The sequence below is a fragment of the Corythoichthys intestinalis genome, chromosome 1, assembly GCF_030265065.1.
Source record: "Corythoichthys intestinalis isolate RoL2023-P3 chromosome 1, ASM3026506v1, whole genome shotgun sequence".
In the NCBI taxonomy this organism is placed as follows: Eukaryota; Metazoa; Chordata; class Actinopteri; order Syngnathiformes; family Syngnathidae; genus Corythoichthys; species Corythoichthys intestinalis.
This window is the reverse complement of record NC_080395.1, coordinates 75440181-75454075: the sequence shown is the minus strand read 5'-3', so window position 1 is coordinate 75454075 and position 13895 is coordinate 75440181. Positions and strand designations below refer to the sequence as shown.

The 13895-nt window shown below is 35.0% G+C and overlaps 1 protein-coding gene and 1 long non-coding RNA gene across 2 annotated transcripts in view; one reads left to right on the top strand and one right to left on the bottom strand.

Annotated features, from left to right (window-relative positions):
* Positions 1-9736, bottom strand: part of LOC130920112 (uncharacterized) — a 56836-nt gene extending 47100 nt beyond the window's left edge. Inside the window, exon 1 of the mRNA XM_057843028.1 lies at positions 9546-9736. Within this exon, the coding sequence (XP_057699011.1) occupies positions 9546-9681 (136 nt within the window). The 5' untranslated portion in view covers positions 9682-9736. The remainder of the gene's footprint in view (positions 1-9545) is intronic.
* Positions 9737-11813: 2077 nt separating this feature from the next.
* LOC130920117 (uncharacterized) lies at positions 11814-12699 on the top strand. Its single transcript, XR_009064106.1, has 3 exons — positions 11814-11953; positions 12471-12551; positions 12649-12699. It is a non-coding gene; the product is annotated as an uncharacterized LOC130920117 (long non-coding RNA).
* The last annotated feature ends 1196 nt before the right edge of the window (positions 12700-13895 follow it).

Here is a 13895-nt window from a genome sequence, read left to right as displayed (position 1 = left end):
ATCAACATCTGGACACAATAACTGGAGTCATATTATATGTCATCTAAACGCACGCACAAATGTATGCACGCACGTGGTGATAAAACGCAGCCTTGAAAATTACTCATTTTTATTTACCTTGCGATAAATGGACTCATTGCATATCGCGACAGGCTTAGCGACTTCAATAAAACATGTTGTTAGTTAGATGAACTCACGAACCCCCCCACCCCTAAAAATTTTCTTCTCGGATCTACACAATTCATGTTGGTCACCCTTTTTGACTTCAAAACGGCAAATTTCGCCGAAAGGTGAGTGATTTTCATGCCTGGATATTGAAACCCCTCTTGATGTTTTTGTTTTTATATCATATGTAACATTATTTTAACTAGGCCATTGTTGTTGACGTCGCAGGGCGGTGACCTCACAAGGCCACGCTGCCAGAATTCAACCTGTAATTCTTAAAAAAAAAAAAAAAAGTGTCACTCTTTAATTATGTAAGGTAGTGATTTAAATACGCCACAAAGTGTAAATGGTGAGTTTTACATTAATTAGGGATCAAGCCAATGAGTGCGTTTTTCCCTTGACTGACGCTGTAGTTTCTTTAATCCACAGTGGGAGAGAGAAAGGAGAGTGGACACAGGCATTCAGATTCGTAGCTCGGACCGTGCCGTTTATTGGCATAAGCTTCGGCAACTCAAACACAACACACATACTGTAAGTATCATATAGTGAAAATACTACAAGACTAATACTCATATCTCTCGAAAAACGTCACCAAGAAGAAAAGTGCTTCAATCTGTATTACTGAGGCCCTATTCTCACACAGTTAACACAACAATGCAAAGCGTGGCATCCGCAATCAAAATAGATGCGCAAAATACACATAAAACTTACTCAGACTTTGGTCAAACTATATTTAAAAATTTAAGCAACTCCTTTAGCTCAACAAATACACTGGATGGCAATATTTAGTCACAATACAAAAATTATGATGCTGGGAGCCATTTTCAGGAGTCTTGTGAAGACAACACTTGAATGAACGTGAATCACAATAGACCCAATCTAAAAAAAAAAAATCAGGGAGATACGGCGTCAGTTGAGGGACTAAACGCACACATTGGCTTGATGTCTTACTAGGAGTGTAACGGTACACAAAAATCTCAGTTCGGTACGTACCTCGGTTTTGAGGTCACGGTTCGGTTAATTATCGGTACAGTAAGAAAACATAAAGCAAAATATAAATGTGCTAGTTGTTTATTATACACTTTTGTGCTTTCAACAATAGGAACATTAGCCTATACAAAGCTGGAATTCTGCTCAAAAAGTAGCGGGTATTTAAACATAATCCAACAACAATTTGCCTTTCACACCGCGCGTATTGGTCAGCTTTCTTTCTGAAAGAAAGAAGAAAAAAGAAGTCCTGTGCTAAAGAGAAGAGCAATCCCAATGACAAAGATTTTAACATGTATTTTACAAATGAAATGCCCCAATGAATCTTTTTTTTTTTTTTTCTTATGAACAGTTTTCAAAAGCTTTATTGGTGGATTTTCTCAAGTTAGAGCGCCACACAGAAATTAATCAATTTAATTGTGTAAGCAGGATTTGTGTATTATTCTTATTATTTCATTACAGGTGTTTTAGCTCATTTCAATTTATTTTATTTAAATGGGCTATTATTCATTATATGTTTACATTTTTACAAATATATTCATTAGTAGTATTCATATGTAGTATTTATTTATATTGTATATTTTATGTTGTATAACTTTAGTTCCTATGTGAATATTAGTTCCTACTTGTTTTGTTGTGGTAGGAGGGTTTTGTATTGAATATGGGGCCGTGTTGGTTATTATTATAGCAGAGAAGACAGTTGTAAATCAACAAAGACAAGTCAACTGTGCCCCCGATCTACACCCTCGCTACACGTTACTACATCTACACGCTATTGACACCTTGTGTTGTATTTAAATTACAACCTTACATAGTTAGAGTAACTGTGAAGTACGGCAGCGTGGCCCTGTGACGTCACCACCATGCGACGTCAAAAACAATGGCGAGCTACTAGTTTATTTTTTGTTATTGAAAATTTTACAAAATGTATTAAAACGTTAAGAGGGGTTTTAATATCAAATTATTATTACTCGTACGAACATTTATCTTTTAAGAACTACGTGTCTTTTTATCCGTGGTTCCCTTTAAAAAAAAATGGGTAGGTATCAAGGAATGGTTCCACTTCTGAGGGACACTGGAGCACCACTAGACTCAAACTAAAGTATTGTAAAATAAAAGTGATTTGGGGGGGTGGGCTAGTTTAGTCTGTCCATTTCAGCTTTTGACATGGAGAATGGAAATCTGAGTGTCGGATTGGTCTGAACAGTTTTAATGTATCACATGGGAGTATGACGTACTGCCATTGTAATCAATCAGCATGCCTTGTTTATTAGGAGAAAGCAGCGAACTGGAAAGGGTAACGGGGGAACAGAAGAAAAGAGAGAAGGAGAGAGAGACAGATGTTTATTTTCTTATTTCTTGACTCTAGACTTATTGTCTTGAGCTTGACTCGCTCAACTCAAACCCCGCCTAGTTAACGCCCGCTCATCAAATCTGATGAGCCAATGACAGAAAAAATTATTTCATGCAGCCCACTGGGGAACAAGAGTGCAAGAATGAAATAAATAAAAAAGTGAAATAAATAAAGGTTGACATATAAAATTAAATAATGAAATAAATGAATAAAAATGGAAATAAATATATAGATGTTGAATAAAGAAATGTTGAAATAAAGTAATAAAAATGAAAATAAATTTTGAAATAATTAAATAAAAATTTAAATAAATATTGAAAAAAAAATAAAAAGTGAAAAATGTTTATTAAAATTGCAATAAATAAATCAATATAAATTGAAATAAATAAAAATTGAAATAAATAAATTCAAATTGAAATAAATAAATATTGAAAAACAAAGTCTTTTAATGACATACTTACTAATTTATTTCATTTTTGCATTTCTGGTCCTCCATACTTGAGTGATGTCGTCGTACGTGCTTTTTCTGATGCTGTACCGTGTTTTGTTTGCATAAACATGTTAACACAAGGGCGTAGGTTTGCATAGGGACAGGAGGGACAAAACACTACCAACTTTTCAGGAGGCTCAAATTGTCCCCACCAACTTTAAAGCAACCTTATTTGCATTAGATAATGTGTTCAGTTATATAGTTCATTTAGATTGTCTTCCCATATGTTGTAACACTACAATTGACCCTACCATTATAAAGTGAATTATTTTCAGACTTACATTTACCCCTTTTTCACTTGCTGAATGTGCCATTCGATGTTTTTTTTTTCCTCAAATGCACGTTTGATTAGCTGATGACTTGGACCCCCCTCCACACACACACACGCAACTAGTGCAGAATTACGTTACATGGGAGGGATATTAAAAGTTTTTTTTTTGGCCAGCCGCCCGCTCTAAGTAATGTCAAACGTAATTGTTGTGAAACGCATCACTAATTTTGCTTCTGGAAGTGTGACCTGCATCACAGTTTAGCATTACCATTAGATTAAACTGTGTGAACTTGCTAACAGAGTAGGAAGCTGTTTAGGAGAAGTGTCCTTCTGTATGTTTTTTCTACTATTTTAACGTTAATTAAAATGTGAGAAATATAGTGAACTCTGCTCAGCTGTAGGAAATTTAGTGTACCAAGGTTTACCCCCTTCTCACGAGTTTTCATTTTTATTTTGCTTATGTGGTCTTAAAGCAGCCCAAAGGAGCTTTCATTTTTTGTTGAGTTTGGCTGTGCTTGTGAAGAAGAGCAGTAGTGTTTTACCTGAAGGAAGGCTCCATTTTGATTTATTTTTGTTATTCCCTGACTCAGAATTTTTTTCCTTGTATTTAATTTATTCAAATAAATAGGTTTCAGTGGTATTAAGACGAATGTTTATTTACTTTTTTTTTTTTTTTGCATTCCTAGATACTTAAGAGATGATTAACAAATTTGTATTTCTTGTGTATGTTTCTTTAGTAGTTTTTAAAAACAAAGGTTTGAATCAAATGGTGCATCACCCGAACCAATACTTATGCGCAGCAAAAACCCACCTTCTTCAAACTGAAAAAAAAAAAAAAAAAAAATTACATCCCCCTGATTTCAGTGTAAATTTACAAGAAATAAGTGACATTATCTGCCAGTGCTTCAAGTAAATTTTACTCAAATTTCTTGAAATAAGAAAAATATCTAGCTTATAATAAGCTTAACAGACTTATTTTAAGCAAAAGGTTTGTATATTTAATCTTTAAAAAAAAATTGTCAGAATGTTCTTAATTCAATAATATAACTAGCTAACAATATCACCAACATATTCATAGTTAGTGTAGGCGTTCAATGCATTTGTTGTTGTGCTTTTCCCGTCTGTCACTCCTTCTTTTCTTCTGTTCCTTCCTGTTCGCTGCTTTCTCCTAATTAACAAGGTACGTTGAATGATTACAATGGGAGTATGTCACACCCATGAGATATATTAAAACTATTTAGACCAGGGGTCGGGAACCTTTTTGACTGAGAGAGCCACGAACACCACATATTTTTATATGTAATTCTGTGGGAGCCATACAATATGTTTAAAACTAAAAATACAAGCAATATGTGCATTTTATGTCATTTCAACACTTTTAAAGTACAACAAGTCTGAATTCTTTTTAATAACTGAAATGAATAATAATAATTTGATTAAGTTCAATAATAAATAATTATTAAATCATATTAAAATAGTTATTTTAATATTTTGTTGTGTCCACAGATAGATTCACTTTATGGTTAAAATGTTCCATCTTATTTCGTTGTTTGTGGAAAATATACGCACAAGTTTCAGCCTGAAAAGACTGTTGGACTTAGGATTTTAAACCAACAGGGGGCAGCATTCGCTTCTTGGTGTGCATGGGCAATAAATGTTCGCATTTTAGAGCGAATAAGAAATGAGCCATGTGTGTGCAGCAATGCGAGACGGACGTTGTAAACTAGTATTTTTTTCTTGTTTCAGGTGAGAAAAAGAGTATAATTTGACTGTGTATATTAGTGGATTGCTTTATTTTGGGATAACTGTGATGTGTACTGTGTGTTAATATAGTTCAGAAATATGTTAATCGTTAAGTATGTTTATGTATGACTGCAGATGTGTTGGTAATGGCGAGCGGACGACGAGTGAATGCTAGTAGTGTCGAAAATGCAGTTCAATGTTTTGTCCCAACAACTTGAATTTGTTTATTAATATAATCATATAAGAATTCGAATTTTATAGCATATAAGAAATGAGCCGTCTGTGTGCAGCAATGCGAGACGGACGTGGTTGTTGTTGTTGTTTTTTTTTTTTTCCATTTTCTTGTTTCAGCTGTACAAGAAAAATGAAAATAAAACAAAATTAAATGTGTTGCAACAGACTGAAGCACTTAATCTCTGTCTGCACCATGCTACAGATGCATAGCTATTATTTCAACCAAGGGCATAGGTTTGGTGTCAATGTTGACAGGGACAATATAACCTTAATCATAACCTGCATGTACACATATTTCTGGGGACGGGACATTAATAACATCAAACAGATTGGGTGAACAGGGGTCAGGGCTACAGTTCTCTCCAATAAGAATCGAATTAATTGATAGGCTAAATTATAAATGTAAAATAAGTCTGTATTGATTTATACTAACTAAAATTTTCACACTGCAAATTTGCAGTATATCGTCTTAATCTGATAATTTTTCTTAAATCTAGTCGCATAATTTTCATCTTGTTTAGAGTTTTAAAGGCTAGTTAACGGATTAATGCGTCAGATTCTTCCACTTACTTTTAGTAAATATTACCATTTCTTCTTATTAAGCCCATACATCTAAACGTCATTTTTCACCTAAATCAAGAAGGAAAATGCTTTCAAAAAATGTTCCGAACAATATCTATGCTTGAATTAAGAGCATTACTTTTTCTTTTTTTTCTTTAACCTGTCCTATTAAGCTGCTTGACACAGAGAATGGAGATCTGTGTGTCCGATTGGTCAAAACAGTTTTAATATATCAGATGGGAGTATGACATACTCCCATTGTGATCATTCAAGGTACCTCGTTTAGAAGAAAGCAGCCAACAGGAGGGGAACAGAAGAAAAGGAGGAAAGAGAGAGACAGAAGAAGCACAAACAACAACAACAACAAATACATTGAACACCTACATTAACTATTTACTTGAAGCACTGGCAGATAATTTCACTTATTTCTAGTAGATTTACACTGAAAACAAGGGAAGTTTTTTTCTTCAGTTTTAAGGAGGTGGGTTTTTGCAGTGCATGTGTATTATTTCAGATGATTCAAACCTTTGTTTTACAAAACTACTAAGGAAACATTTTAAAAAACTTCCAGAATAAATGTCTGGATTTTTATTAGGAAACTTAGAAACTGTATTATTTGAACACAAATTATATTAACATACACAAGAAATATAAACTTCATCATCTCTTAAGTATCCAGGAATGCAAAAAAAAAAAAAAAAAAACTCGTCTTATTGCCATTCAAAACTGTCTGTCTAAATAAATTAAATACAACAAAAAATCTTCTTAGTCAGGGAATAACAAAAATAAATAAAAACGGAGCCTTCTTTCAGGAAAAACACTACTGCTTTTTTCCACAAGCACAGCCAAACTCAACAAAAAAATGAAAGCTCCTTTGGGCTGCTTTAAGACCACATAAGCAAAATAAAAATGAAAACTGGGGAGAATGGGGTAAAATTTGGTACACTAAATTTCAATAAAAACTCAGCTGAGCAAAGTTTACTAAATTTCTCTCAGTTTAATTAACGGGAACATAATAGAAAACACATACAGAAGGACACCTCTCCTAAGCACCTTCCTACTCCGTTAGTAAGTTCATACAGTTTAACGTAATGGTAATGCTAAACTGTGATGCAGTTCGGACTTTCAGTAGCAAAATTAGTGGTGCGTTCACAACAGTAACTTTTTACATTACTTACAGTGGGCTGCTGGCCAAAAAACCCCTCTAATATCCCTCCCATGTAACATAATTCTGTACTGTGAGAGTTGCGTGTGTATGTGTGGAGGGGTGGGGTGGTGGTAGTGGGGGGGGGGGTTATGTTATCATCCAATCAAATGTGTGTTTGAGGGGGAAAAAAACATGGAATGGCACATTCAGCAAGTGAAAAAGGGGTAAATAAAAATCTGAAAATAATTCACTTAATAATGGTAGGGTCAATTTTATTGTTACAACAAATGGGAAGACAATCTAAATGATCTATATAACTGAACACTATCTAATGCAAATAAGGTTGCTTAAAAGTTGGTGGGGACAATTTGAACCTCTTGAAAAGTTGGTAGTTTTGTCCCTACCGTCCCTATGCAAACCTACGCCCTTGATTTCACCAGACTGCCACATGCATCATCAGACTTTTCAGACGTTCTCCACTGCCACACCTGTCCTGAATGTCGCCTGATCACCAATGGAAAAAATGTGAGCGCCCCTTACTGGTTGCTCTTTTAAACGCTTCCTCTGTGACCCTTAAACCCGCCAGGTTTTCCCCATTACATTATTACATTAAATTTAAAACATTATTTGAAATCATTTTTTCTTGATTTAGGTGAAAAAATGACTGACTTTAAGATGTGTAGGCTTAATAAGAACAAATGGTAATATTTACTAAAAGTAACTAGAAGAATCTGACGCATTAATCTGTTAACGAGCCTTTAAAACTCAAAACAAGATGAAAATTATTCGACTAGATTTAAGAAAAATTATCAATTATGACATTTTACTGTAAATTTCCAGTGTGTACGTTAGTATAGGTCAATGCAGATTTATTTTGCATCAATCATCAATTCTATCAATGAATTATGTTCGTATTGGAGAGAAATTTAGCCCTGACCGCCGTTCACACAATCTGTTTAGTCTTATTAAAGTCCTGTCCCCAGCAAAATGTGTACATGCAGGTTATGTTTTTATATCGTCCCTACCAACATTGAGACCAAACTTACGCCCTTGTGTTAACATAAATATATATATAAATGAGTACACATTATCTTTGAGTTGGGCGCTCACATTCTATTGATTGTGCTGATTAATTGCCACGGCAACGAACTAGCTTGTGTGTGACACATGTCAAATTAGAGCATGTATTTCACCTGTGTTGAGCTAAATAAAAAGCGTGTATCCCTGCTGGTGATTTCACGTGGCGGTTTTGGACCAAAATTACCCGGGGGCCGAGGTGGGGCCAGTGTTTATTCTGGGGGGTGGGGGGTGGTGGGGGGGGGGGGTAGATATAAGGACAAAAAAGGCAATATTTAAACTTTTAAAAACGTTTCGTGTATTTCGTGTGAGTTTTTAACAAACTACACAGTCACATTCACTACACAATGAATGGATATATGAATGAATAAACAAACCAAAGTGTGCTCAATAGAGCGTCATCTCTCTCAAACCAGAAAAAAAACTTTAAAAAAAAAATTTTAAATACTGCGGTCTATAACACTATAAGTCAATACATAAAGCTTTATGATATATTTTCTATTTTTATCATTTTCCTATTTTCTGGCGGCGATCAGAAGCCGCTCGTTCGTTTTTGCACCATTTTAACGCCTCCTCTGTTAACAGTTACCTAGTCCTTATTAAATGTGTAATTTAAATCTTGTCCATATGAGGGAAGCAAAGGCCTATTTTTTTTAAATGCGACCAGGGTCATGTGCATTTGCATGTGTTCAATTATTGAGCCATGATTCTGAATAGGAACATACACAGAAAATAACGGAATTATAAATAAATGATTTAATAAGGACAGTGTAGTAACTTTCCGTTTCAACAAACTTTTCTTCGAAATGAAAAAATCGCTCATTCGTTTTTGCGCCATTTTAACGCCTCCTCTGTCAACAGCTACAGAGCCCTTATTAAAAGTATAATACAAATCTTGTCCACACGAGGGAAGCAAAGGCCAATTTTTTTTTAGAGGCGACCAGAAGTCAAAAGTGCGTCTGCATGCGTTTATTTATTTATTGGGTAAAGTTTTCAACTAGCGCCTCGGCAGCCACGATTCCGAACAAATCCAGAAATAAAACGGTATTAAATACTACTGCCACATAAGGACAAACTAGTAACTGGTAGCAAAAAAAAAAAATTAAAAAAAATTAAATACACTTTTTCAACATATATTCAACCCCTGTAATACGCTATTGTTTTAATGTTATATATATATATATATATATATATATATATATATATATATATATATATATATATATATATATATATATATATATATATATATATATTTTTTTTTTTTTTTTTTTTTTTTTATCAACAACAACAACAAAAACAAAAAGGCTACCAGTCGGAAATCCCCGTATGCCTTGACTTGTTTCAGAATTTTCAGAAAAAAATATGTAGGGAAAAAAGTGCTCATTAACTGAGATTAAAATGTTTAATCCCTTGACAGCACCAGTTTTAACACAAAAATGAATTCTCATCACCGGGATCTGCCTTTCGTCTCGTCTTTGTAAAATATACAATATTTATGTCAAAGTTAAGTTACCTTCTAGTCTGTAAAGAACCACCTTTGCGTGCATAATTTTGCACTCAGCTGAGTGTCGGTGACGTGACGGTTCCTGTTTCAATCGACAAAATTCATCCTGGAACTTGTCCTGGAACGGTGTCCTTGTAACAGACATTTTTCTCGATTTACGACGCCCGAGAGAGCGCTTCCTCAGTGTCTGACCCCCAGGGTCTTTTCGTCAAATTAACTAGGTAGCGTCTGGCAGAGCGGAAGTCACTCATGTAAAAACACAGTGGATCCGGTCAAATTTCAAAATAATATACAACTTTTATTATTATTATTTTTAATCAGTTTCGTACTACTGAAAAAAAATATAACGCTGTTATTAACAACATTAGCCTTGAATGAATAAAGTAAACACCCGCTAGGTTGTAAAAAGTATATATTGGAGTCAGGTTCTGGAACGTGTGTGGCTCATTCCCAAGGGCGTAGGTTTGGTCTCAATATTGTTGGGGACGATATAACAGTATAACCCGTATGTACACTTTTTGCTGGGGACGGGACATTAATAACATCAAACAGATTGGGTGAACAGGGGTCAGGGCTACATTTCTCACCAATACGAACCTAATTCTTTGATAGGCTAAATGATTAATGCAAAATAAGTCTGTATTGATTTATACCAACTTTCATACTGCAAATTTACAGTATAACATCTTAATCTCATCATTTTTCCTAAATCTAGTCAAATAATTTTCTCCATCTTGTTTTGCGTGTTAAAGGCTAGTGAACAGATTAATGGGTCAGATTCTTCCACTTACTTTAAGTAAATCTTACTACATTATTTGTTCTTATTAAGCCCATACATCTAAAAGTTGGTCATTTTTCACCTAAATCCAGAAAAAATGCTTTCAAAAAATGTTTTCAACGATATCTATTCTCGATTTAAAACCATTTCTGTCAAACATGTTTTTTTTTTTTTTTTTTTTTTTTTTTTTTTTTTTTTTTTGTTAATATTAAATATATAAACGTTTTTGCTTAAAATAAGTGTTAAGCCCTTTTTCAGCTGGCTATTTTATTTCAAATCGGAGAGAGTGAAATTTCTTGAAGCACCTGCAGATAATTTCACTTATTTTTAGTAGATTTTCACTGAAAATAAGGGAGTTTTTTTTTTTTGGGGGGGGTTGACGATTTGCAGTGCATATGTATTGGTTTACAGCATGACAATGATCCCAAACACACAGCCAGGGCAACAAAAGAGTGGCTTCGTAAGAAGCATTTCAAGGTTCTGGAGTGGCCTATAGTCAGTCTCCAGATCTTAACCCCATAGAAAATCTGTGGAGGGAGTTGAAAGCCCGTGTTACCCAACGACATCTCCAAAACATCACTGCTATAGAGGAGATCTGCATGGAGGAATGGGCCAAAATACCAGCAACAGTGTGTGAAAAGCTTGTGAAGAGTTACAGAAGACGTTTGGCCTCCGTTATTGCCAACAACTGGTACATAACAAAGTATTGAAATGAAATTTTGGTATTGACCAAATATTTATTTTCCACTATGATTTGCAAATAAATTCTTTAAAAATCAAACAATGTGATTTTCCGTTTTTTTTCCCACATTCTGTCTCTCATGGTTGAGGTTTACCCATGTTGACAATTACAGGCCTCTCTAATCTTTTCAAGTAGGAGAACTTGCAAATAGTGGTTGACTAAATACTTATTTGCCCCACTGTACATAGTGTAGCACTTGCAAGAATTGCCAGCGGAAATTAGTTTCAGTAAATCAGCACAGAAGTCTAGCTCACTTTTTACTTTTTATTTTTCTCCGCGCTCTCTTTGCGTTGCCGCATCAAAAACACCAACAAAAGAGTTGCGCTGACGACAGCACTTCCAAGTGACGCTACAATAGTATTAAGAAGAATGTCTTTTCCTATAGTCATCAAATGACCTGTATACATTTTGTTTTGTGTAAATGTCATTAAAATATGGTTAAAATTAGATGCATAATACTTGTATTAACATTATTTACTTTGTTGCAAATACTACACTATGTATGTGTATGTGCGCGCGTTAGAGGTAAGATCTTAAACCCGAACCTGACCCGCCCCGAATTTCAGGCATGCAGGGTCGGGACTAAAATTGTCAATTGTTATGTTCGGGTCCGGCTAGGCTTCTCTCTCTCGCTAACTTTTTTGTATAAACATATATATTTATATATGTAAATAAAAACGATGTATGGATGTTAAACTAAGGAATACAGTACTTGTTAAAAAATAAATAATTTGGATGAAACAGAGAGGGCGCTGGATGGGAATAGCGAACACGAGCCGCGCAGAGCCTCTCCTTGACAGAGAGGCGCACCTATGCCTATTACGGTAATTGCACACGCTTCTACAGTGTTTTCGGATGGGCAGGCATATGTAGGCGTCAAGCTGCCGCCAGCTCCCGGTGAGTATGAGAACATATTCTTGCCGGTGACAACTTCCGGTAACTAAAAACAAATACACGGAGCATTTTTCAATTTTTGTCTCGTGGTAAATTCTATTTTGGTTAAAGAATTTAGAAAAAAAAAAAAAAATCAAACTGTTTTGGGTTTTTTCCCTACTCGTTCCAGAAAAGAAACAAGAAAATCAAGCTGTATTTCAATTTTGATTTTTTTGTTTTAAAACGAAAAATAAATAACCGGCCGTTTTTCTGTTTTTCAAACCCGTGTCAAAATGTAATACCCAATTAACAAAAGAGACAAGGACCCTCAAGGCTCAAACACCTTTTTTTTTGTTTGTTTGTTTGTTTGTTTTTTGCGAAGCGAGGGAGGAGCAGTTTCAAGGACGACTCTGACCTTCAAAAGATACAACGTAACATTTAATTCGGTTTAGCACAAGGAACAATGCCATTTTATATCAGAAACAGTGTAGATGACTCAGATAGATAGATGATTCACCTGTGCATTATGTTGTCGTTTAAGGAATGAGGATGATTTTGCCTCCCCAAAAAGTTTCACCATTTGCTCCGAAACAGTTGCCAAAAGTCCTACTTCATTCACTGTGTGAGTACAGTACTGTAACCAGCGGATGTGCTCACATGCAGTGTTCATTTTATTCATATTTCTTTTTGTGCTCTTTTTTTCTGTGTTTAAATGTTAGACCACCTCTTACTGCCTGGAAGTGATATAGTCTGCACTCAGTGGAGCAACTACGCGAAGCAGCAAATTCGCCGCATATGGACGTAAGCCGACAGGAGCCGCCATCACAAGGAATCTCCAGTCAAAATTACTCCCACTCATTGCTCCCTCTAACCCAGGGGTCCCCAACCCTTTTTGCACCTTTGAGCAGTGTAGGTCTTTTTTTCACGGACCGGTGTTCTGTCAAATTTTGCACCCATATAAAATTTTGCTCCCAAAGCTATTGTGGTGAAAAAGCCCTCTTTTGTATTCAGTTGGACTCTCAATGTTATCCAACGGTGCTAAAAAACTATTCACGTCATAAACATACATGTGCAACACGAAAATGGCGTAAATTAATCAGGGCTGTCAAACGATTAAAAGTTTTAATCGAGTTAATCACAGCTTGAAAATTAATTAATCGTAATTAATCGCAATTCAAACCATCTATAAAAATGCCATATTTTTCTGTAAATTATTGTTGGAATGGAAAGATAAGACATTAGATGGATATATACATTCAACATACTGTACATAAGTACTGTATTTGTTTATTAAAACAATAAATCAACAAGATGGCTTTAACATGAACATTCTGTTAAAGCGATCCATGGATAGAGACTTTTAGTTCTTAAAAGATAAATGTTAGTACAAGTTATAGAAAATTTATATTAAAACCCCTCTTAATGTTTTCGTTTTCATAAAATTTGTAAAATTTTCAATCATAGAATAAACTAGTAGCTCACCATTGCTGATGTCAATTATTACACAATTCTCATGGTGCTTAAACCCATAAAACCAGTTGCACCAAAGCGCCAGCAGAGGGAGACAAAAACACAAGTAACAAATGGCCATGACACTGCTGTCATTTTAATCTGTTTGAGCGGGCATGTGCGTTAATTGCGTCAAATATTTTAACGTGATTATTTTAAAAAATTAATTACCGCCCGTTAACGCGATAATTTTGACAGCCCTAAAATTAATGATTAATGACACGACGAAGTCATTAAGTGAGAGAGCTTCGTGCAGTTGTTGTGTGCAGCTAACATAGCAAACGTGGGTTAATACCCGTCTTTAAAGAAAGTTTGTAGTGTTTACTTTGGAATCGCTGCATTCGCAGCCATTTTTAACGTTACGCGCATGCAAAATTTGTCAGAACACCGGCAGTGTGCGGCAGAAAAATACAGCAAATATAAAATAATATTTGTTTTTAGCCCCGTCGTGTCAAGT